Raw genomic sequence first — 22,473 nt, 5'->3', positions numbered from 1 at the left:
GGGGGCAGGGCCGGAGGTTCCACCCCTCCCCACCTCGGGCCGGCCCCGCCCCTTGGGCTCGCCCCTCCCCCGCAGGCCCCGCCCCGCCCCTGGGGACCGTCCTGGTGCTCTGCGGCATCAACCTGCTCAACTACATGGACAGATTCACCGTGGCCGGTGGGGAGGGGGCCAGCAGGGGAGAGGAGGGGTCTGGAGTGGGGAGGAGGGATGTTCAGGTTTGGGTGGGGGAGGGGTTTGAGGGTGGGGAGGGGTGGGAGGTGGGGTTTGGGGGAGGGGCGGGAGGTGGGGTTTGGGGGAGGGACTTGGAGGGTGGGGGAGGGGTAGAGGAGGTGGGGAGGGAGCAGGAGGCAGGGTTTTTGGGTGGGGAGGGGTTTGGTGGGTGGGGGAGGGAGGAGGCAGGATTTGGGTTGGGGGAGGGGCGGTAGGTGGAGTTTGGGTGGGGAGGGCGGGAGGTGGAGTTTGAGTGGGGGAGGGGCAGAAACTTGGGGGAGGGGCAGGAGGCAGGGTTTGGGGTGGGGGAGGGGCAGGAGGTGGAGTTTGGGTGGGGAGGGGCAGGAGGTGGGGTTTGGGTGGGGGAGGGGCAGGAGGTGGGGTTTGGGTGGGGGAGGGGTTGGCTTTGAAGGGGAGGGGCAGGAGGTGGGGTTTGGGTGGGGGGAGGGTTGGGTTTGAAGGGGAGGGGCAGGAGGTGGGGTTTGGGTGGGGGAGTGGTTTGAGGGTGGGGAGGGGGTTTGAGGTGGGGTTTGGGTGAGGGAGGGGCAGGAGGAGTGGTTTGGGTGGGGGGAGGGGTTGGGCGTGTCCCATGTAAATCAGTGGGTGTGGTCGAGGTGGGCGTGTCCCCCAACTGGCCCCTCCCCCCCAGGGGTGCTCCCGGAGGTCGAGGATTATTTCGGGATCGGCGACAGCAGCTCCGGCCTCCTCCAGACAGGTGAGGCCACGCCCCCTTCTGGCCACGCCCCCTCCTGACCACGCCCCCTTTCTGACCACGCCCCTTCTGACCACGCCCACCCAGCTGGGAGGTCATGACCCCTGTAAACCACACCCACTCACCTGGGAGGCCACGCCTTCTTTGGCCACACCCACTCAGCTAAGAGGACACACCCACTTTGGCCACGCCCTCTTTGACCACACCCTCTTGTTTAAGAGGTCACACCCACTTCGACCACGCCCTCTTTGGCCACAACCCCTTAGGCCACGCCTACTTTGACCACACCCTCTTATCTAAGAGGCCACACCCACTTTGGCCACGCCCACTTTGTCCACACCCTCTTATCTAAGAGGTCACACCCACTTTGGCCACACCCACTTTGGTCACACCCTCTTATATAAGAGACCACACCCAATTTGGCCACGCCCACTTTGGCCACACCCTCTTATCTAAGAGGCCACACCCACTTTGGCCACGCCCACTTTGTCCACACCCTCTTATCTAAGAGGTCACACCCACTTTGGCCACACCCACTTTGGTCACACCCTCTTATATAAGAGACCACACCCAATTTGGCCACGCCCACTTTGGCCACACCCTCTTATCTAAGAGGACACACCCACTTTGGCCACACCTACTTTGACCACACCCACTCAGCTAAGAGGACACACCCATTTTGGCCACACCCACTTTGACCACACCCTATTCGACCACACCCACTTTGGCCACACCCTCTTATCTAAGAGGACACACCCCTTCTGACCACGCCCCACTTGGCCACACCCTCTTTGGCCACGCCCACTCACCTGGGGGGACACCCCCCCCTTTCGACCACACCCCATTTGGGTATTTTTGGGGGGGTTTTTTTGGGTTTTCTTTGGGTTTTTTTGTATTTTATGGGATTTTTTTGGGTTTTTTTTTGTTCCCTGTGTTATTTTTTGGGGTGTCCCTGATTTTGGGGTGTCCCTGATTTTGGGGTGTCCCTGTGCCCCTCCCCCAGTGTTCATCAGCAGTTCCCTGGTCCTGGCCCCCGTGTTTGGGTTTTGGGGGAGGGGTTTGTTGGGTATTTTGGGGGGTTTTTGGGTATTTTTTTGGTTTTTTTTGTATTTTATGGGATTTTTTTGGGGTTTTTTTGTTTCCCTGTGTTATTTTTTGGGGTGTCCCTGATTTTGGGGTGTCCCTGATTTTGGGGTGTCCCTGTGCCCCTCCCCCAGTGTTCATCAGCAGTTACCTGGTCCTGGCCCCGGTGTTTGGGTTTTTGGGGGAGGGGTTTTTGGGTATTTTTTTGGGTTTTTTTTGTATTTTATGGGATTTTTTCGGGGTTTTTTTGTTTCCTGTGTTATTTTCTGGGGTGTCTCTCTTGATTTTGGGGTGTCCCCCCAGTGTTCATCAGCAGTTACCTGGTCCTGGCCCCCGTGTTTGGGTTTTTGGGGGAGGGATTTTTTTGGGTATTTTTTTGGTGTTTTTTTGTATTTTATGGGATTTTTTCGGGGTTTTTTTTGTTCCCTGTGTTATTTTTTGGGGTGTCCCTGATTTTGGGGTGTCCCTGATTTTGGGGTGTCCCTGATTTTGGGGTGTCCCTCCCCCAGTGTTCATCAGCAGTTACCTGGTCCTGGTCCCCGTGTTTGGGTTTTTGGGGGAGGGTTTTTTGTATTTTATGGTATTTTTGGGGGTTTTTTTTGTTCCCTGTGTTATTTTTTGGGGTGTCCCTGATTTTGGGGTGTCCCCCCTGATTTTGGGGTGTCCCTGTGCCCCTCCCCCAGTGTTCATCAGCAGTTACCTGGTGCTGGCCCCCGTGTTTGGGTTTTTGGGGGAGGGGTTTTTTGGGTATTTTTTGGGTTTTTTTGGTTACTTTTGGGGTTTTTTTGTATTTTATGGGATTTTTTCGGGGTTTTTTTGTTCCCTGTGTTATTTTTTGGGGTGTCCCTGATTTTGGGGTGTCCCCCCCAGTGTTCATCAGCAGTTACCTGGTCCTGGCCCCGGTGTTTGGGTTTTTGGGGGAGGGGTTTTTGTATTTTATGGGATTTTTTGGGTTTTTTTTTGTACTTTATGGGATTTTTTGGGGGTTTCTTTGTTTCCCCTGGGGTTTTTTGGGGTGTCCCTGATTTTGGGGTGTCCCCCCAGTGTTCATCAGCAGTTACCTGGTCCTGGCCCCCGTGTTTGGGTTTTTGGGGGACCGGCACAGCCGGAAGCGGCTCCTGGCGCTGGGACTCGCCCTCTGGACCGGGGTCACCCTGGCCACCAGCTTTGTGCCCCCCCAGGTCAGAAATGGGACTTTTGGGGTCATTTGGGGACATTTTGGGGATGTTTGGGCCATTTTGGGGTCATTGGGATCATTTTGGGGGCATTTCGAGGTCATTTTGGGGGTATTTGGGTCACCCTGGCCACCAGCTTTGTGCCCCCCCAGGTGAGATCCTTGGGGACATTTGGGGTCATTTTGGGGTCATTTGGGATCATTTTGGGGTCATTGGGACCATTTTGGGGTGGATCATTGGGGTCATTTGGGCCATTTGGGATCATTTGGGGTCATTGGGTCATTTGGGTATTGGGTCACCTGGCATCAGTTTGGCCCAGTCATGGGACTTATTTTGGGGTCATTTTGGGGTCATTTTGGGGGTATTTGGGTCACCCTGGCCACCAGCTTTGTGCCCCCCCAGGTCAGAAATGGGACTTTTGGGGACATTTTGGGGATGTTTGGGGTCATTGGGTTCATTGGGAGCATTTTGGGATCATTTGGGGTCATTTCGAGGTCATTTCGGGGGTATTTGGGTCATCCTGGCCACCAGCTTTGTGCCCCCCCAGGTCAGAAATGGGACATCTGGGGGCATTTTGGGATGTTTTGGGGTCATTGGGACTATTTTGGGATCTTTTGGGGTGATTTGGGGGTCGTTTGGGGGCGTTTTGGGGCCGTTTGGGTCACCTGGGGTCACTCTGGGGACATTTGGGGACATTTGGGGGCATTTTGGGGTCATTTTGGGGGTATTTGGGTCACCCTGGCCACCAGCTTTGTGCCCCCCCAGGTCAGAACCTTGGGGACATTTGGGGACATTGGGAGCATCTTGGGATCTTTTGGGGTGATTTTGGGGTCGTTTGGGGTCATTTGGGGCCATTTGGGGGTCATTTTGGGGCCGTTTTGGGGTCGTTTGGGGTGATTTGGGCGTCGTTTGGGATCATTTTGGGGGCGTTTTGGGGACATTTGGGACCAGCTTGGGATCATTTTGGGATCTTTTGGGGTCATTTGGGGCCGTTTTGGGGATATTTTGGGGACATTTGGGTCACCTGGGGGTCTTGGTGGGGTGGGGGAGGAGTCAAGGAGGGGGAGGGGTCAAGGAGGGGGAGGGGTGGGTGGTGGGAACCCCTCCCCACCCCTTCTGATCCCCAAATGGAGTGGGGGAGGACCCTTGACTCCCAGTTCACCCCCCCAAAATCGAGGAAGCCCAGGGTGGGGAGGGCGGGAAAGGGTCCCACTGCTGGCCCCTCCCACTCGACCCTCTGCTCCTGCCCCTCCCCAGCGCTTTGGGGCTCTGAGCGGGGGTGGGGAGGGGCATGGCTGACCCTTCTGCCCCTCCCCACACCCCCAAGTGACCCCTGTGACCCTGTGCCCCTCCCCAGCGTTTTGGGGGCTGTGAATGGGGGTGGGGAGGCGTGGCTGACCCTGTGACCCTGTGCCCTCCCCAATTCACCCCGTGCCCCTCCCCCAGCGTTTCGGGGCTCTGCTGGTGGGCAGGGCCCTGGTGGGGGAGGGGTGTAGGTGACCCCTGTGACCCCTGTGCTCCTCCCCCAGCGTTTTGGGGCTCTGAGCTGGGGTGGGGGAGGGTCATGGCTGACCCCTGTGCCCCTCCCCCCTGACCCTGTGCCCTCCCCAGCGCTTTGGGGCTCCTGCTGGCGGGCAGGGGCCTGGTAGGGGTGGGGGAGGCTGACCTGTGCCCCTCCCCCACCCCCAATTGACCCCTCCTGCCCCTCCCCCAGCGTTTTGGGGCCCTGCTGGCGGGCAGGGCCCTGGTGGGGGTGGGGGAGGCCGCCTATTCCACCCTGGCCCCCACCCTGGTGGCCGATCTGTACCGGGGACCCGCCCGGAGCCGCGCCCTGGGGGCCTTCTACCTGATGGTACCCCTGGGGAGGTGAGGATTCATTAATTAATGGGTTAATTAGGGGTTAAATGGCGCCCTGGGGGCCTTCTATCTGATGGTACCTCTGGGGAGGTAAAGATTCATTAATTAATGGGTTAATTAGGGGGTAAATGGCGCCCTGGGGGCCTTCTACCTGATGGTACCTCTGGGGAGGTGAGGATTAATTAATTAATGGGTTAATTAATGGGTTAAATGGGCCTTCTACCTCATGGTACCTCTGGGGAGGTGAGGATTAACTAATTAATGGGTTAATTAGGGGTTAAATGGCGCCCTGGGGGCCTTCTACCTCATGGTGCCCCTGGGGAGGTGAGGATTCATTAATTAATGGGTTAATTAGGGTTAAAAATGGGTTAAATGGCGCCCTGGGGGCCTTCTACCTCATGGTGCCCCTGGGGAGGTGAGAATTAACTAATTAATGGGTTAATTAGGGGTTAAAAATGGGTTAAATGGCGCCCTGGGGGCCTTCTACCTCATGGTGCCCCTCGGCAGGTAAGGGGTTAATTAGCTAATTAACGGGTTAATTAGGGGTTAAATAGCGCCCTGGGGGCCTTCTACCTCATGGTACCCCTGGGGAGGTGAGGATTAACTAATTAATGGGTTAATTAGGGGTTAAATGGCGCCCTGGGGGCCTTCTACCTCATGGTACCCCTGGGGAGGTGAGAATTAACTAATTAATGGGTTAATTAGGGGGTAAATGGCGCCCTGGGGGCCTTCTACCTCATGGTGCCCCTGGGGAGGTGAGGATTAACTAATTAATGGGTTAATTAATGGGTTAAATGGGCCTTCTACCTCATGGTACCCCTGGGGAGGTGAGGATTAACTAATTAATGGGTTAATTAGGGGTTAAATGGCGCCCTGGGGGCCTTCTACCTCATGGTACCCCTGGGGAGGTGAGGATTAACTAATTAATGGGTTAATTAATGGGTTAAATGGGCCTTCTACCTCATGGTACCCCTGGGGAGGTGAGGATTAACTAATTAATGGGTTAATTAGGGTTAAAAATGGGTTAAATGGGCCTTCTACCTCATGGTACCCCTGGGGAGGTGAGAATTAACTAATTAATGGGTTAATTAGGGGGTAAATGGCGCCCTGGGGGCCTTCTATCTGATGGTACCCCTGGGGAGGTAAAGATTCATTAATTAATGGGTTAATTAGGGGTTAAATGGCGCCCTGGGGGCCTTCTATCTGATGGTACCCCTGGGGAGGTGAGGGGTTAATTAACTAATTAATGGGTTAATTAGGGGTTAAATGGCGCCCTGGGGGCCTTCTACCTCATGGTACCCCTGGGGAGGTGAGGGGTTAATTAACTAATTAATGGGTTAATTAGGGGTTAAATGGCGCCCTGGGGGCCTTCTACCTCATGGTACCCCTGGGGAGGTGAGAATTAACTAATTAATGGGTTAATTAGGGGTTAAAAATGGGTTAAATGGGCCTTCTACCTCATGGTGCCCCTGGGGAGGTAAGGGTTAATTAATTAATGGGTTAATTAGGGGTTAAATGGCGCCCTGGGCGGGTTCTACCTCATGGTGCCCCTGGGCAGGTGAGAATTCATTAATTAATGGGTTAATTAGGGGTTAAATGGCGCCCTGGGCGGGTTCTACCTCATGGTGCCCCTGGGGAGGTGAGAATTAACTAATTAATGGGTTAATTAGGGGTTAAATGGGGCTTCTACCTCATGGTGCCCCTGGGGAGGTGAGAATTAACTAATTAATGGGTTAATTAGGGGTTAAAAATGGGTTAAATGGCGCCCTGGGGGCCTGCTACCTCATGGTGCCCCTGGGGAGGTAAAGATTAATTAATTAATGGGTTAATTAGGGGTTAAAAATGGGTTAAATGGGCGTTCTACCTCATGGTACCTCTGGGGAGGTAAGGGTTAATTAATTAATGGGTTAATTAGGGGTTAAATGGCGCCCTGGGGGCCTTCTACCTCATGGTGCCCCTGGGGAGGTGAGAGTTCATTAATTAATGGGTTAATTAGGGGTTAAATGGGGTTAAATGGCGCCCTGGGGGCCTTCTACCTCATGGAACCTCTGGGGAGGTGAGGGTTAATTAACTAATTAATGGGTTAATTAGTGGGGTTAAATGGGGGTAAAAAGGGGGCCCAAGGGGGTTAAGTGGGGTGGGGAGGGGCCAAAGGGGTGGGGGAGGGCCGGATGGGACTTACGAGGTGGGGAGGGGCCATGGAGGGGTGGGGGAGGGGCTGGGGAGGGTCATGGGGGTGGGGAGGGTCTGGGTGGGAGTGGGGAGGGGCTGTGACCCAACCTCCCCCCTGCCCCTCCCCCAGCGGCCTGGGCTGCATCGCGGGGTCAAAGGTCAAGGACGTGGCAGCCGATTGGCGCTGGGCCCTGCGGGTGAGTGGGGGAGGGGCCACCCTGGGACCCCTTGACCTTTCGGTGACCTCCTGACCCCCTGAGTGACCCCTGAGTGACCTCTGACCCCTCAGTGACCCCCCTTGACCCCTGAGTGACCCCTGAGCTCTGGGTGACCCCCAGGACCATTGTGTGACCTTTGACCCCCCTGTGCCCCCCAGGTGACCCCGGTTTTGGGGTTTGTGACCCCCCTGTGACCCCCCATGACCCCATGTGACCTTTGACCCCCTCTGACCCCCCAGGTGACCCCAGTTTTAGGGTTTGTGACCCCCCCATGACCCCTGTGTGACCTTTGACCCCCCCAGGTGACCCCAGTTTGGGGTTTGTAGACCCCCATGACCCCCCATGACCTCTGTGTGACCTTTGCCCCCCAGGTGACCCCGGTTTTGGGGTTCCTGTCCCTGTGTGACCCCTGTGTGACCTTTGACCCCCCAGGTGACCCCCATTTTGGGGTTCCTGTCCCTGAGTGACCCCTGTGTGACCTTTGACCCCCTCTGACCCCCAGGTGACCCCCATTTTGGGGTTCCTGTCCCTGGGTGACCCCTGTGTGACCTTTGACCCCCTCTGACCCCCAGGTGACCCCCATTTTGGGGTTCCTGTCCCTGAGTGACCCCTGTGTGACCTTTGACCCCTCTGACCCCAGGTGACCCCCATTTTGGGGTTCCTGTCCCTGGGTGACCCCTGTGTGACCTTTGACCCCTCTGTGTGACCTTTGACCCCCAGGTGACCCCCGTTTTGGGGTTCCTGTCCCTCCTCCTCCTCGTCGCCGTCGTCTCCGACCCCCCCAGAGGGGCCCTCGAGGGACCCCCCGGGCCCCGCCCGCCCTCCCCCGGGGCTGGAGCCACGACCTCCGGGAGCTCGCCCGCAAGTGAGTCCTGACCTTTGACCTTTGACCTTTGACCTCTGACCTTTCACACCTGGGGGGGATTTGGGGATTTTTTGGGGTCAATTTTAGGGGTATTTAATGGGTTTTGGTTTTTTTTTGGGGGTCCCCCCCCGACCCCTCCTGACCCCCTTGACCCCCCCAGCCAGACCCTGGAGGGTTCCCAGGGGGATTTTGGGGTCATTTTGGGTCGTTTTGGGCCATTTTAATGGGATTTTTTGCTATTTTGGGTCAATTTTAGGGTATTTTAATGGGTTTTGGGTTTTTTTTGGCAGGTTCCCCCCAACCCCTTCTGACCCCCCCTGTGTCGTCCCCCCCCCCCAGCCAGACCCTGGGGGGTCCCCAGGGGGGGATTTTGGGGCCATTTTGGGTAGTTTTGGGCCATTTTGGGTCATTTTAATGGGATTTTTTGCTATTTTGGGTTATTTTAATGGGATTTTTTGGGGGTCCCTCCTGACCCCTCCCCCCCCAGTTGGACCCCGGGGGTGTCCCCTTGTGGGGTCCCCAGGGGGGAGATTTTGGGGCCATTTTGGGCTATTTTGGGCCATTTTAATGGGATTTTTTGCTATTTTGAGCTATTTTGATGGGGTTTTTTGCTAATTTGGGCCATTTTAACGGGGTTTTTTGCTATTTTAATGTGATTTTTGGGGTTTTTCTGTCCCCCAGCCGTCCCCTGGTGCTCTCCACCCTTGGATTCACGGCCGTTGCCTTCGTCACCGGGGCGCTGGGGGGGATTGGGGTTATTTTGGTCCATTTTGGGTGTATTTTAACGGGGATTTTTGCTGTTTTTTGCTATTTTGGGTTATTTTAATGTGTTTTTTCTGTCCCCCAGCCGTACCCTGGTGCTCTCCACCGTTGGTTTCACAGCAGTTGCCTTCGTCACCGGGGCCCTGGGGGGGATTTGGGTGTATTTTGGGTGTATTTTAACGGGGTTTTTTGCTATTTTAACGGGGATTTTGGTTTTTTTCTGTCCCCCAGCCGTACCCTGGTGCTCTCCACCCTTGGATTCACGGCCGTTGCCTTCGTCACCGGGGCGCTGGGGGGGATTGGGGTTATTTTGGTCCATTTTGGGTGTATTTTAACGGGGTTTTTTGCTGTTTTTTGCTATTTTGGGTTATTTTAACGTGGTTTTTCCCCCCCAGCCGTACCCTGGTGCTGTCCACGCTGGGTTTCACGGCCGTTGCCTTCGTCACCGGGGCGCTGGGGGGGATTGGGGCCATTCTGGGTGTATTTTAATGGGGATTTTTGCTATTTTAATGGGATTTTTCTATTTTAACGGGGTTTTTTGCTATTTTAATGTGATTTTTGGGATTTTCTGTCCCCCAGCCGTACCCTGGTGCTCTCCACGCTGGGATTTACAGCAGTTGCCTTCGTCACCGGGGCGCTGGGGGGGATTGGGGTTATTTTGGGTTATTCTGGGTGTATTTTAACGGGGATTTTTTCTATTTTAACGGGGTTTTTTTCTATTTTAATGTGGTTTTTCCCCCAGCCGTACCCTGGTGCTCTCCACCCTTGGATTCACGGCCGTTGCCTTCGTCACCGGGGCGCTGGCGCTCTGGGCTCCGGCTTTCCTGTACCGGGTGCGCCTGGCCCGGGGGGAGGGGCCGCCCTGCCGGGGGGGGCGGCGCTGCCAGGGGGACCAGAGGTGGGTGAGACCCCCAAATTGGGGGTTGGGGGAGTTTGGGGGCCAGAGGTGGGTGAGACCCCCGAATTGGGGACCAGGGTGGTGAGACCCCAAAGTGCGGGGAGCCAGGGGTGGGTGAGACCCCAAATTTGGGGTATGGGGGGATTTGGGGGGACCAGAGAGGGGTGAGACCCCCAATTTGGGGTATGGGGGGACCAGAGGTGGGTGAGACCCCCAAATTGGGGGGGTTTGGGGTGGTGAGACCCCCAAATTGGGGTATGGGGGACCAGAGGTGGGTGAGACCCCAAATTGGGGGGTTTGGGGGTTATGGGGGGTTTGGGGGACCAGAGGGGGGTGAGACCCCAAATTGGGAGGACCAGGGTGGGTGAGACCCCAAATGGGGGCTGGGGAGGCTTATGGGGATTTGGGGGTTTGGGGGACCAGAGGTGGGTGAGACCCCAAATTGGGGAGTAGGAGCTATGGGGGATTTGGGGACCAGAGGTGGTGAGACCCCAAATTTGGGGTTTAGGGGACCAGAGGTGAGACCCCAAATTTGGGGTGGGGGTGTTATGGGGGACCAGGGGTGGTGAGACCCCCAATTTGGGGGGTTTGGGGGAATTTGGGGGGACCAGGGGTGGGTGAGACCCCAGAATAGAGGAGTTGTGGGGGATCAGAGGTGGGTGAGACCCGGACTGGGGGACCAGGGGTGGGTGAGACCCCAAATTTGGGGTTGGGGGAGCTCAGGGGATTTGGGGTCAATAGGGGAAGGGGCTGGGGGATTTGGGGGAGGGGCTGGGGGATTTGGGGGTCAATGTGGGGAGGGGCTGGGGATTTGGGTGAATGGGGGAGGGATTTGGGGTCAATGGGGAGAGGGCTCAGGGGATTTGGGGGAGGGCTGGGGAGGATTTGGGGAGGGGCTCAGGGGGATTTGGGGTGAATGGGGAGGGGATTTGGGGGAGGGGCTGGGGGGGATTTGGGTGAATGGGGGAGGGGAGGATTTGGGGTCTGGGGGGTATCTGGGGGTCCCTGGGGTCCATTACGGTGCCCCCTGACCCCTCCCCCCCCATGACCTTTGCCCCCAGCCTGCTGTCTGGGCCCTGACGTGCGGCCTCGGGAGTGTTGGGGAGGGGCTGGGGGATTTGGGGGATGGGGAGGGGATTTGGGGGTCCATGGGGTGTCCATTACGGTGCCCCCCTGACCCCCCCTCCCCCTCCCCATGACCTTTGACCCCAGCCTGCTGTTCGGGGCCCTGACGTGCGGCTCGGGGGTGTTGGGGGTGGGGTTGGGGGCGGAGCTTTCCCGGAGGCTCCGCCCCCGCTGCCCCCGCGCCGACCCCCTGCTGTGCGCGGGGGGGCTCCTGGGGGGGGCCCCCTGTCTGATGATGGCCCTGCTGATGGCCCTGCCCTGCCCCCCTTTGGCCTATGTGAGTACTGGGTATACTGGTTTATACTGGTTTGTACTGGGATGGGTTCTGGGGCACTGGGGGGGCCCCCTGTCTGATGATGGCCCTGCTGATGGCCCTGCCCTGCCCCCCACTGGCCTACGTGAGTACTGGGTATACTGGTTTATACTGGTTTGTACTGGGATGGGTTATAATGGGTTATAATGGGTTATACTGGGTTATAATGGGGGGCTCCTGGGGGGGGCCCCCTGTCTGATGATGGCCCTGCTGATGGCCCTGCCCTGCCCCCCACTGGCCTACGTGAGTACTGGTTATACTGGTTTGTACTGGTTTATACTGGTTTATACTGGTTTGTACTGGTTTGTACTGGGATGGGGTCTGGGGCACTGGGGGGGGCCCCCTGTCTGATGATGGCCCTGATTTGGGCAATTCCCTGCCCCCCACTGGCATATGTGAGTACTGGGTATACTGGTTTATACTGGTTTATACTGTAATGGGATGGGGTTATAATGGGTTATAATGGGTTATACTGGGGGGCTCACTGGGGGGGGCCCCCTGTCTGATGATGGCCCTGCTGATGGCCCTTCCATACCCCCCTTTGGCATATGTGAGTACTGGTTATACTGGTTTATACTGGTTTGTACTGGGATGGGATGGGTTATACTGGGTTATACTGGGTTATACTGGGGGGCTCCTGGGGGGGGCCCCCTGTCTGATGATGGCCCTGCTGATGGCCCTGCCCTGCCCCCCTTTGGCATACGTGAGTACTGGTTTATACTGGTTTATACTGGGATTGGTTATGATGGGTTATACTGGTTTATACTGGGTTATACTGGAAGGGTTTATACTGGGTTATACTGGGCTATAATGGGGGGTTCTGGGGCACTGGGAGGGACTGGGGGGGCACTGGGAGAGGATTGGGGGGCACTGGGAGGGGACTGGGATGGCACTGGGACGGACTGGGATAAACTGAGAGTGGACTGGGAGGGACTGGGAGGTGATTAGGGAGGCACTGGGCTGAACTGGGAGGTAATTGGGCTGAACTGGGAGGTAACTGGGCTGAACTGGGAGGTAATTGGGAGGTAACTGGGAGGTAACTGGTCTGTACTGGTCCATACTGGTCTGTACTGGTCTGAACTGGTCGTGCCCCCCCCCAGGTTTTCATCTTCGTGGGCGAGACCCTCCTGGCCCTGAACTGGGCTATTGTGGCCGACATCCTACTGGTCAGACTGGGAGCACTGGGAGGGACTGGGAGGGCACTGAGGGGCACTGGGAGGGCACTGGGAGAGACTGGGAGAGATTGGGGGGACTGAGAGGGGACTGGGAAGGGACTGGGAGGGACTGGGGGGCACTGGGGGGAGGTACTGGGGGTCACTGGGCTGAACTGGGGAGCACTGGGAGGTCACTGGGCTGAACTGGGGGTGGGTCGCTGTGATAAACTGGGAGTTACTGGGAGGTCACTGGGCTGAACTGGGAGGCACTGGGCGGTGACTGGGAGGCACTGGGAGGTCACTGTGATAAACTGGGAGTTACTGGGATGGACTGGGCTGAACTGGGATGCACTGGGCGTTGACTGGGAGGCACTGGGAGGTCACTGTGATAAACTGGGAGTTACTGGGAGTTACTGGGCTGAACTGGGAGGTCCCTGGGCTGAACTGGGGAGCACTGGGCAGTGACTGGGAGTTACTGGGAGTTACTGGGCTGAACTGGGAGGTCCCTGGGCTGGACTGGGCGGTGCCTGGGAGGCTCCCAGTGCGTCCCAGTTGATCCCAGTGCCCTCCCAGTACGTGGTGCCGCCCCCCCGGCGCTCGACGGCCGAGGCCCTGCAGATCGTGGCGTCCCATTTACTGGGGGACGCTGGGAGCCCCTACCTCGTGGGACTGGTCAGACTGGGAGCACTGGCACAGGGGCTGGGGGGCACTGGGAGGGACTGAGGGGCACTGGGAGGGGATTGGGGGGCACTGGGAGGGACTGGGAGGGACTGGGAGGGGATTGGGGGGCACTGGGAGGGACTGGGAGGGGATTGGGGGGCACTGGGAGGGACTGGGAGGGACTGGGAGGGGATTGGGGGGCACTGGGGGGCACTGGGAGGGACTGGGAGGGACTGGGAGGGGAGTGGGAGGGACTGGGAGGGGAGTGTGGGGTCATCCTGGCCTGTACTGGGAGCACTGGGAGGGCACTGGGAGGGCACTGGGAGCTGTCCTGACCCGTACTGGGAGCGCTGGGGGGGCACTGGGGCCACACTGGGATCACTGGGGGGTCCCTACTGGTCCATACTGGGAGCACTGGGGGATCCATACTGGTCCATACTGGTCCATACTGGTCCATACTGGGAGCACTGGGGGGTCCATACTGGGAGTGCTGGGAGCCATATTGGTCCATACTGGGAGCAGTGGGGGGTCCCTACTGGTCCGTACTGGTCCCTACTGGTTCCTACTGGTCCATACTGGTTCATACTGGTCCTTACTGGTCCCTACTAGTCTGTAATGATCCATACTGGTCCATACTGGGAGCACTGGGGGGGGCCATACTGGGAGTGCTGGGAGCCATATTGGTCCATACTGGGAGCAGTGGGGGTCCCTACTGGTCCATACTGGTCTGTAATGGTCCTTACTGGTTTATACTGGTCCGTACTGGTTCATACTGGTCTGTAATGATCCGTACTGGTCCGTACTGGTTCCTACTGGTCCCTACTGGTCCGTACTGGTCCGTACTGGTCTGTAATGATCCCTACTGGTCCTTACTGGTCCGTACTGGTCCTTACTGGTCTGTAATGATCCGTACTGGTCTGTAATGATCCGTACTGGTCCGTACTGGTCCTTACTGGTCCGTACTGGTCCGTAGTGGTCTGTAATGATCTGTAGTGATCCGTACTGGTCCTTACTGGTCCGTACTGGTCCTTGCAGGTGAGCGACGCTCTGGGGGGCGGGGCCTCGTCGCTCTCGTTCCAGCAGGGGGCGCTGTCTCTCCAAAGGGCTCTTTTGCTCCTCCCCTTCGGCTGCGCCCTGGGGGGCGGGGCCTTCCTGTGGGCGGGGCAGAGCCTGTCACGTGACCGCAGACGAGCCCGCAGGGAGGCACGGGGTGAGTGCTAATTAACGGTAATTAACGGTAATTAACGGTAATTAACCATTAACGACCAATTAGAGATGAGTCAATGGCGAATTAATAGTAAATTAATAGTAAATTATTAACATACTATCAATATAATAATAAATTAATAATGAATTAATGATAATTAACCATTAACGACCAATTAGAGATGAGTTAATGATGAATTAATAGTAAATTAATAATAAATTAATAGCAAACTATCAAATTAATGATAAATTAATAACACATTAATGATATTCAACCATCAACGACCAGTTAGGGATGAGTTAATGGCAAATTAATAATAAATTAATAATTAACAAACTATCAAATTAATGATAAGTTAATAACGAATTAATGATAATTGACCATTAACGACGAATTCATAACAAATTGATAACAAATTAATAATAAATTATTAACAAACTATCAAATTAATGATAAGTTAATAACGAATTAATGATAATTAACCATTCATGATACGTTAGGAATGAGTTAATGATGAGTTAATAATAAATTCATAATAAATTATTAACAAACTATCAAGTTACTGGTGAATTAATAACAAATTAACGATAATTAACCATTAGCGACCAGTTAGGGACGAGTTAATGACGAATTAATAATAAATTAATAATAAATATTCATGATTTCATAATTTCATATAATCATATATAATAAATTCATAATAATTTCATATCATGGCGCCCCCTGTTGGGCGGGAGGCCTCAATGATAATTAATCATAATAATTATAATAATAATAACAATAATTCCCTCAGGTGGGTGGGGCCAGAGGGAGGTCAGGGGGGTTCCCCCCCACTCCCCAGGCTCATTAAGAATAATTAGTTGATAATTAATAGTTATAATAATAATGATGATAATCTCATATCATGGCGCCCCCTGCTGGGCGGGAGGACTCAGTGATAATTAATCGTAATAATTATAATAATAATGGCAATTTCTTCATGGGAGGGGCCAGAGGGAGGTCAGGGAGGTCCCCCACTCCCCAGGGTCATTAAGAATAATTAGTTGATAATTAATAGTTATAATAATAATAATGATAATCTCATATTATAGCGCCCCCTGTTGGGCAGGAGGACTCAGTGATAATTAATCATAATAATTATAATAATAACAATAATTCCCTCAGGTGGGTGGGGCCAGAGGGAGGTTGGGGGGGTCCCCCCCACTCCCTAGGCTCATTAAGAATAATTAGTTGATAATTAATAGTTCCAATAATAATGATGATAATGCCATGTTATGGCGCCCCCTGCTGGGCGGGAGGACTCAGTGGTAATTAGTCATAATAATTATAACAATAATGATTATTTCTTTGTGGGAGGGGTCAAAGGGAGGTCAGGGGGGTTCCCCCCACTCCCCAGGGTTATTAAGAATAATTAGTTGATAATTAATAGTTATAATAATGATGATAATCTCATATTATGGCGCCCCCTGCTGGGCGGGAGGACTCAGTGATAATTAATCATAATAATTATAACAATAATGACAATTTCTTCGTGGGAGGGGCCAGAGGGAGGTCAGGGGGGGTCCCCCCACCCTCCCCTCCCCCCCTTTAACCCCCACCCCTCCCCCAGGGCTGCCCCCGGACGGGGCCGACGACGACGACGACGACGACTCCGAGGCCCCCGAGGAGGATTTTGGGGCCATCGTGGTGCCCCGGGGGGAGGGGCGGGGACCCCACAAGGTCCCCGTGGCCCACGTGCTGGCCTGACCCCCCCCCAAAACACAGCAGGGGGGGGGGACCCCAAATTGGGGGGTTTGACCCCAAAATTGGGAGATGTGACCCCAAAATGGGGGCTTTGACCCCGAAATTGGGGGGTTTGACCCCGAAATTGGGAGTCTGACCCTGAAATTGGGGGGTTTGACCCCAAAAGGGGGGTCTGATCCCAAAATCGGATGGTTTGACCCCAAAAAAGGATGGTTTGACCCTGAAAAGGGGTGGTTTGACCCCGAAATTGGGAGTCTGACCCTGAAATTGGGTGGTTTGAGCCTGAAATTGGGGTGGTTTGACCCCAAAATTGGGTGGTTTGACCCCAAAAAAGGATGGTTTGAGCCTGAAATTGGGTGGTTCGAGCCCGAAAATGGGGATGGGACCCCAAAATCAGGTGGTTTGACCCCGAAAACGGGGATGGGACCCCAGAAAGGGGGTGTTGGACCCCCAAAAAGGGGGAGTCTGACCCCAAAAAGGGGTGGTTTGACCCCAAAAAAAGGGACACCCCCCCCTCCCCCCCCAGGGAGGGACGGAGACCACGGGGACCCAAAATTTGGGGGAGGGGAAGGGGGGGCTGGGACCCCATTTTTGGAGGGGGGGGTGTCTGGGTCTCGTTTTTGGGGGTCCCTGACCCATTTTTAGGGGATCTGGGACCCATTTTGGGGGTCCCTGATCCATTTTTGGGGTCCCTGACTCATTTTGGGGGTCCCTGACCCATTTTGGGGGTTTGGGACCCATTTTGGGGTCCCTGATCCATTTTTGGGGGTCCCTGACCCATTTTGGGGGGTTCTGGACCCACTTTGGGGGTGTCCCCCTTCCCTCCCCTCCATCCCCCCCAAATAAACCTCTTTTTCTCCCTCCCCACTCGGGGTCTGTGCCTTTTCTGAGCTCCCCCCAAATCCCTTCCCCTCCCCCAAATCCCTCTTCCCGCCCCTCCCCCCACATTTCCTGCCCCACGAGCGGCCGCAGCTTCCGGGGAGGGCAGGGGGGAGGGGAGGGGCCTCCCACGTGACCCCTGCGGGATTTTGGGGCGCCCGAGATAGCGGCGGGCCACAGGTGAGGGGGAGGGGATTTTGGGGGTCTGGGGGTTTTGGGGTGAATTGGGGGATTTTGGGGTGAATTGGGGGATTTGGGGGTCTGGGGATTTGGGGGTTTGGGGGCGACCACACCAGGGATGGGACACACCCCCAAATTTTTTGGGTGGGGGCTGGAGCTTTTGGGACCCCAAATTGGGGGAGGGGACCTCAAAATTGGGGAGGGGGAGTTGAGCTTCTGGGACTGCCAAATTTTAGGGCTGGAGCCTCCTGACTCCTCCTCCAAATTTTGGGGTCTCTTCCCGAACAACCCCCCAAATTTGGGATCCCTCCCCAATTCCTCCCCCCCAACCCCCAATTTTGGGGTCTCCTTGACCCTCCCCACAACGTTCTGACCCCTCCCCACCCCCCCACTCTTGGGGTTCCCCCCATGGACGCCCCTCTTTACCCCCCCAATTTGGGGGTTTTGACCCTAAATCCTGTCCCACTCCCCAATTTGGGGGTCTCTGACCTCTGACCCTCCCCAAATTTGGGGTCTCCCCAGCCCCCATGGAGGCCTCTCTCTTCACCCCCCAATTTGGGGTCTTGGACCCCAATTCCTGTCCCACCCCCACGGGGTCCTCCTGAGCTCCTCTGACCCCTCCCCAACTTTGGGGTCCCCCCAGCCCTCTATGGACGCCCCCTTGGGCTCTGCTCCTGCTGCCCCTCCCCTTTAATTTGGGGTTTCAGTCCCCATCTCCTAGTCCCACCCCCAATTTGAGGTTCTTTCTGACCTCCCGACCCTCCCCAAATTTGGAGTCCCCCAGCTCCCATGGACGCCCCCTTGGGCCTCTGTCTGCCTGCCCCTCACCCCCATCCTGGCCTCTCTCTGCGCTCGCTGCCGCCTCTCACCGTGAGTTTGGGGGCTGGGGATTTGGGGATTTTGGGGGCTTGGAGGGGTTTCGGGTCTGGGAGTCCCGGGAGGGCCCTTTGGGGGCTTCTGGGGGCTTTGGAGGGCTTTGGGGGTCTGGGAGTCCTGGGGCTTGAGGGGATTGGGGGTTGGGGGACCAGGAGGGATTTGGGGGGCTTGGGGGCTGGGGGATTTTGGGGGCCTGGAGGGGTTTGGGGGCTCTGGGAGTCCTGGGGGCTTGGAGGGATTTGGGGGAATTGGGGGTCTGGAGGATTTGGGGGATTTTGGGGGCCTGGAGGGGTTTGGGGGTCTGGGAGTCTCGGGGGCTTGAGGGGATTTGGGGGGTTGGGGGCTTGGAAGGGTTTTGGGGGCTCTGGGAGTCCCAGGAGGGGCTTGAGGGGATTTGAGGGGCTTTGGGGGCTTGGAGGGGTTTGGGGGCTCTGAGGGTCCTGGGGGTCCTTGGAGGGATTTGAGGGGCTTGGGGGCTTGAAGATTTGGGGTGGGCTTTGGGGGCTTAGAGGGGTTTTGGGGGTCTGGGAGTCCCGGGAGGGGCTTGGGGGATTTGGGGGGTTTGGGGGCCTGGAGGGGATTTGGGGGCTCTGGGAGTCCCAGGAGGGGCTTGGAGGATTTGGGGGCTGGAGGCACTTTTGGGGGCCTGGGGGTTTTGGGGGTCTGGGAGTCCCGGGAGGGGCCTTGGAGGGATTTGAGGGGATTTGGGGCGGTCTGGGGGTTTTGGGGAGGCCTGAGGGGTTTTGGGGGTCTGAGGTCCTGGGAGGCTTGAGGGGATTTGGGGAGGTTGGGGGAATTTTGGGGGCTTGGAGGGGTTTGGGGGCTCTGAGGGTCCTGGGGTCCTTGGAGGGATTTGAGGGGGTTTGAGGGGCTTGGAGGGGATTTGGGGGAGGTTGGGGGCCTGGGAGAGGAATTGGGGGAATTTTGGGGGCTTGGAGGGGTTTTGGGTGCTCTGGGAGTCCCGGGGGAGGCCTTGGAGGGGATTTGGGGAGGTTTTGGGGGGATTTGGGGAGGTTTTGGGGGGTCCTGGGGGGTCTGGAGTCACTTTTGGGGGGGTCTGGGGTCAGTTTTGGGGTCGTTTTTGAGGTCATTTGGGGATCAATTCTTGGGTCATTTTTAGGGGTCGTTTGGGGTCGTTTTTGGGGTCATTTCTGGGTCATTTTTGGGGTCATTTTGGGATCAATTTTGGGCTCATTTTGGGACCACTTTTGGGATCGTTTTGTGTTATTTTTGGGGTCATTTTGGGATCAATTTTGGGGTCAGTTCAGGGGCATTTTGGGGTCACTTTTGGAATCAATTTTGGGGCCACTTTTGGGGTCATTTCATGTTACTTTTGGGGTCATTTTTGGGTTCATTTTGGGATCAGTTTTGGGGTCAATTCAGGGTCATTTTGGGATCACTTTTGGGGTCATTTTGGGATCAATTTTGGGCTCATTTTGGGGCCACTTTTGGGGTCATTTTAGGGCCACTTTTGGGGTCGTTTCGTGTTATTTTGGGGGTCACTTTTGGGGTCGTTTTGTTATTTTGGGCTCGATTTTGGGGGGATTCCTGGGGTTGTTTTGGGGTCATTTTGGGGTCACTCGGGGTCATTTTGGGGTCATTTCGGGGTCACTCGGGGTCATTTTGGGGTCACGTGACCCCCCCTCCCCCAGCTCATCAGCGCCCCTGCTGGACAACTACGACTACAAGTGAGTGGGGAGGGGCGGGGAGGGGTCGGGTGGGGGAGGGGCTGAGGGAGGGGCTCTGACCCTCCCCCTCCCCCATCCAGGCCCCCCATGGCCCCTCCCCCACCCCGGTTCATGGTGATGACGCAGCGCTGTGAGTGACCTTTGACCCCCTGCCGGCCCCTCCCCACCTCCTCCCTGCCCCTCCCTCCAGATTCCCTCCCCACCTCACTGGCTCCTCCCCACCCCCAGATCTCACCCCTCCCCCACTCCCTGGCCCTCCCCTCACTGACCCCTCCCTCGGTGTCTCCCTCAGGTGCCCTCCTCACCCCCCCCACAGCCGCCCTGGGGGCCCTGACGAGCCCCGGAACAGGGGTGGGTGTGGGGAGGGGCCGAGGGGAGGGTGGGGGAGGGGCTTGTTGGGTGGGGAGGGGCTCTGTGGGGAGGGGCTGTGGGTGGGAGGAGGGGGTTATGGGGGAGGGACCTCGATGGATGGGGGAGGGGCCTCGATGGGTGGGGAGGGGCTTTGTGGGTGGGGAGGGGCTCAATGGGGGTGGAACCTAGGGGTGGGGAGGGGCTTGTGGGTGGGGGAGGGTCTCTGTGGGTGGGAGAGGGGCTCGGTGGGAGGTGGGGAGGGGCTTTGTGGGTGGGGAGGGGCTCAGTGGGAGGTGGGGAGGGGCTTCATGGGGTGGGGAGGGCCTTTTTGAGTGGGGAGGGGTTCTTGTGGGTGGGGAGGGGCTTGATGGGGTGGTCTCCAGGGGTGGGGAGGTGCTTGTGAGTGGGGAGGGGCCCATAGGGTGGTCCCGGGTGGGGAGGGGCTTTTGTTGCGATGGGCGGGGTCTCTCCGGTTGGGGTGGGGCTCCTGGGGATGGGCAGGGGCCCCAAGCCCCTCCTCCCCAAAGCCCCCACCCTCCCTCCCCTCCCCTCCCCAAGCCCCCAGGCCCCTCGAGCCGCCGCGTCTCGGCCGCCTCGAGCCGGGTGAGTGACCTTGACCCCTCCCCCCAAAAATGACCCTGACCCTCCCTAAGTGACCCACCCCGAGTGACCCTCCTCTCCTCCCAGCGCCCCCTCCCCTGAGGAGGAGGAGGAGGACGATTACACCAACGAGCCCTTCGCCAGCGGATACGTGTGAGTCACCTTTGACCTTTGACCTCTGACCTTGACCCCTCACCTTGATCGGCCCCTCCCCTCCTCAACGTTGACCCCTGCCCCTCCCCCTCCAGGACGGTGCTGCCTGACCCTCCCCACCCGGGACCCCCAGGTGAGAGAGAGACCCCTCCCCCACCCCAAAATAAACCCCGCCCACCCTGTGATGTCAGCGGTGATGTCATCACTGACCTCGTGACGTCACAGGGGAGGGGGAGGGGGAGGAGTACGAGAACGTCCCCGAGAACGGAGCCCAGAACGACCCCCGGAGCGAGCGGAGCCTCCCGGGTGAGACCCCCTGGGACCCCCAAAATAAACCCCAGAGACCCCCTGGGACCCCCAAAATAAAGCCTGAGACCCCCTGGGACCCCAAAATCAACCCCAAAATCCACCCTGGGACCCCCTGGGACCCCCAAAATCAAACCCCAGAGATCCCCGGGACCCCCAAAATCAACCCGGGACCCCCAAAATCCAACCCTGGGACCCCCAGAATCCACCCCTGGAACGCCCCTGAGACGCCCCCAAAATCCAACCCTGGGACCCCCAAATCAACCCTGGGACCCCTGGGACCCCCAAAATCCACCCTGGATCCCTCGGGGACCCCCAAAATCAACCCTTGAGACCCCCCAAAATCAACCCCAGAAACCCCCTGGGACCCCAAAATCCACCCCTGGGACTCCCCGGACCCCAAAATCAACCCTGAGACCCCAAAATCCACCCCAGAGACCTCCACTGGGACCCCATAAATCAACCCTGGGACTCCCTGGACCCCCCAAATCCAACCCTGGAACTCCCCAAAATCCACTCCGGGACCCCGGGACCACCAAAATCCACCCTGAGACCCCCCAGAATCCAACCCTGAGACCCCCGGGATCCCAAAATCCACCCTGGGACCCCCAGAATCCAAACCAGAGACCCCCTGGGACCCCCAAAATCAACCCTGGGACCCCCAAAATCCAACCCTGGGACCCCCAAATCAACTCTGGGACCCCTGGGCACCCCCCAAAATCCAACCCTGGGACCCCTAAAATCAACCCTGGGTGAGACTCCCTGGGACCCCCTAAAATAAACCCTAGGACCCCCAAAATCCACCCAGAGACCCCATGACCCCCAAAATAAACCCTAGGACCCCCCCAAAATCCACCCTTGAGACCCCCTGGAACCTCCCCCAAATCCACCCCAGAGACCCCAAAACCCCCCAAAGACCCCCAAATTCACCCCTGAGACCCCCAAATTTTACTCCCCAAACTGACTCCCGCCCTCTCCCCCAGCTCCGAGCCTCGAGTACATCAACGTCCCCTGGGCCTGACGGTGAGTGGGGAGGAGGTACTTTTGGGGAGGGGCTTCCCTGTGGCCCTCCCCCCACCCTGACCCTCCCTCCCCCCGCCCCTCCCCCCACAGCGAGCGAGAGCGACGAGGGCGCCGATTACGAGAACCTCTGAGGTGGGACCCAAAATCCCCCTTTTCACCCCAAAATGGACCCTCAGAACCCCAAAATGTCATTTTTCACCCCAAAAAGAACCCTCAGGATCCCAAAATGAACCCTCAGGACCCCAAAATCCCCCCTTTTCACC

The 22,473-nt window shown here is 57.2% G+C and overlaps 1 protein-coding gene across 1 annotated transcript; it reads left to right on the top strand.

Moving 5' to 3' along the window:
* Nucleotides 1-79: 79 nt before the first annotated feature.
* LOC126646592 (protein spinster homolog 1-like) lies at nucleotides 80-16,170 on the top strand. Its single transcript, XM_050328033.1, is given in 13 exon segments — nucleotides 80-156; nucleotides 860-925; nucleotides 3,050-3,186; nucleotides 4,895-5,046; nucleotides 7,340-7,406; nucleotides 8,148-8,223; nucleotides 8,226-8,292; nucleotides 9,797-9,952; nucleotides 11,165-11,354; nucleotides 12,491-12,556; nucleotides 13,118-13,216; nucleotides 14,240-14,414; nucleotides 16,021-16,170. Coding segments are annotated over 13 exon segments (1,410 nt in total). The 5' UTR covers nucleotides 80-134; the 3' UTR covers nucleotides 16,158-16,170.
* Nucleotides 16,171-22,473: the final 6,303 nt, after the last annotated feature.

This window comes from Myiozetetes cayanensis, unplaced genomic scaffold (genome assembly GCF_022539395.1).
Source record: "Myiozetetes cayanensis isolate MyiCay16 unplaced genomic scaffold, myiCay2020 scf357, whole genome shotgun sequence".
Classification (NCBI taxonomy): Eukaryota; Metazoa; Chordata; class Aves; order Passeriformes; family Tyrannidae; genus Myiozetetes; species Myiozetetes cayanensis.
Note: the sequence above shows the minus strand (reverse complement) of the source record. Positions and strands in the feature narration are given on the sequence as shown.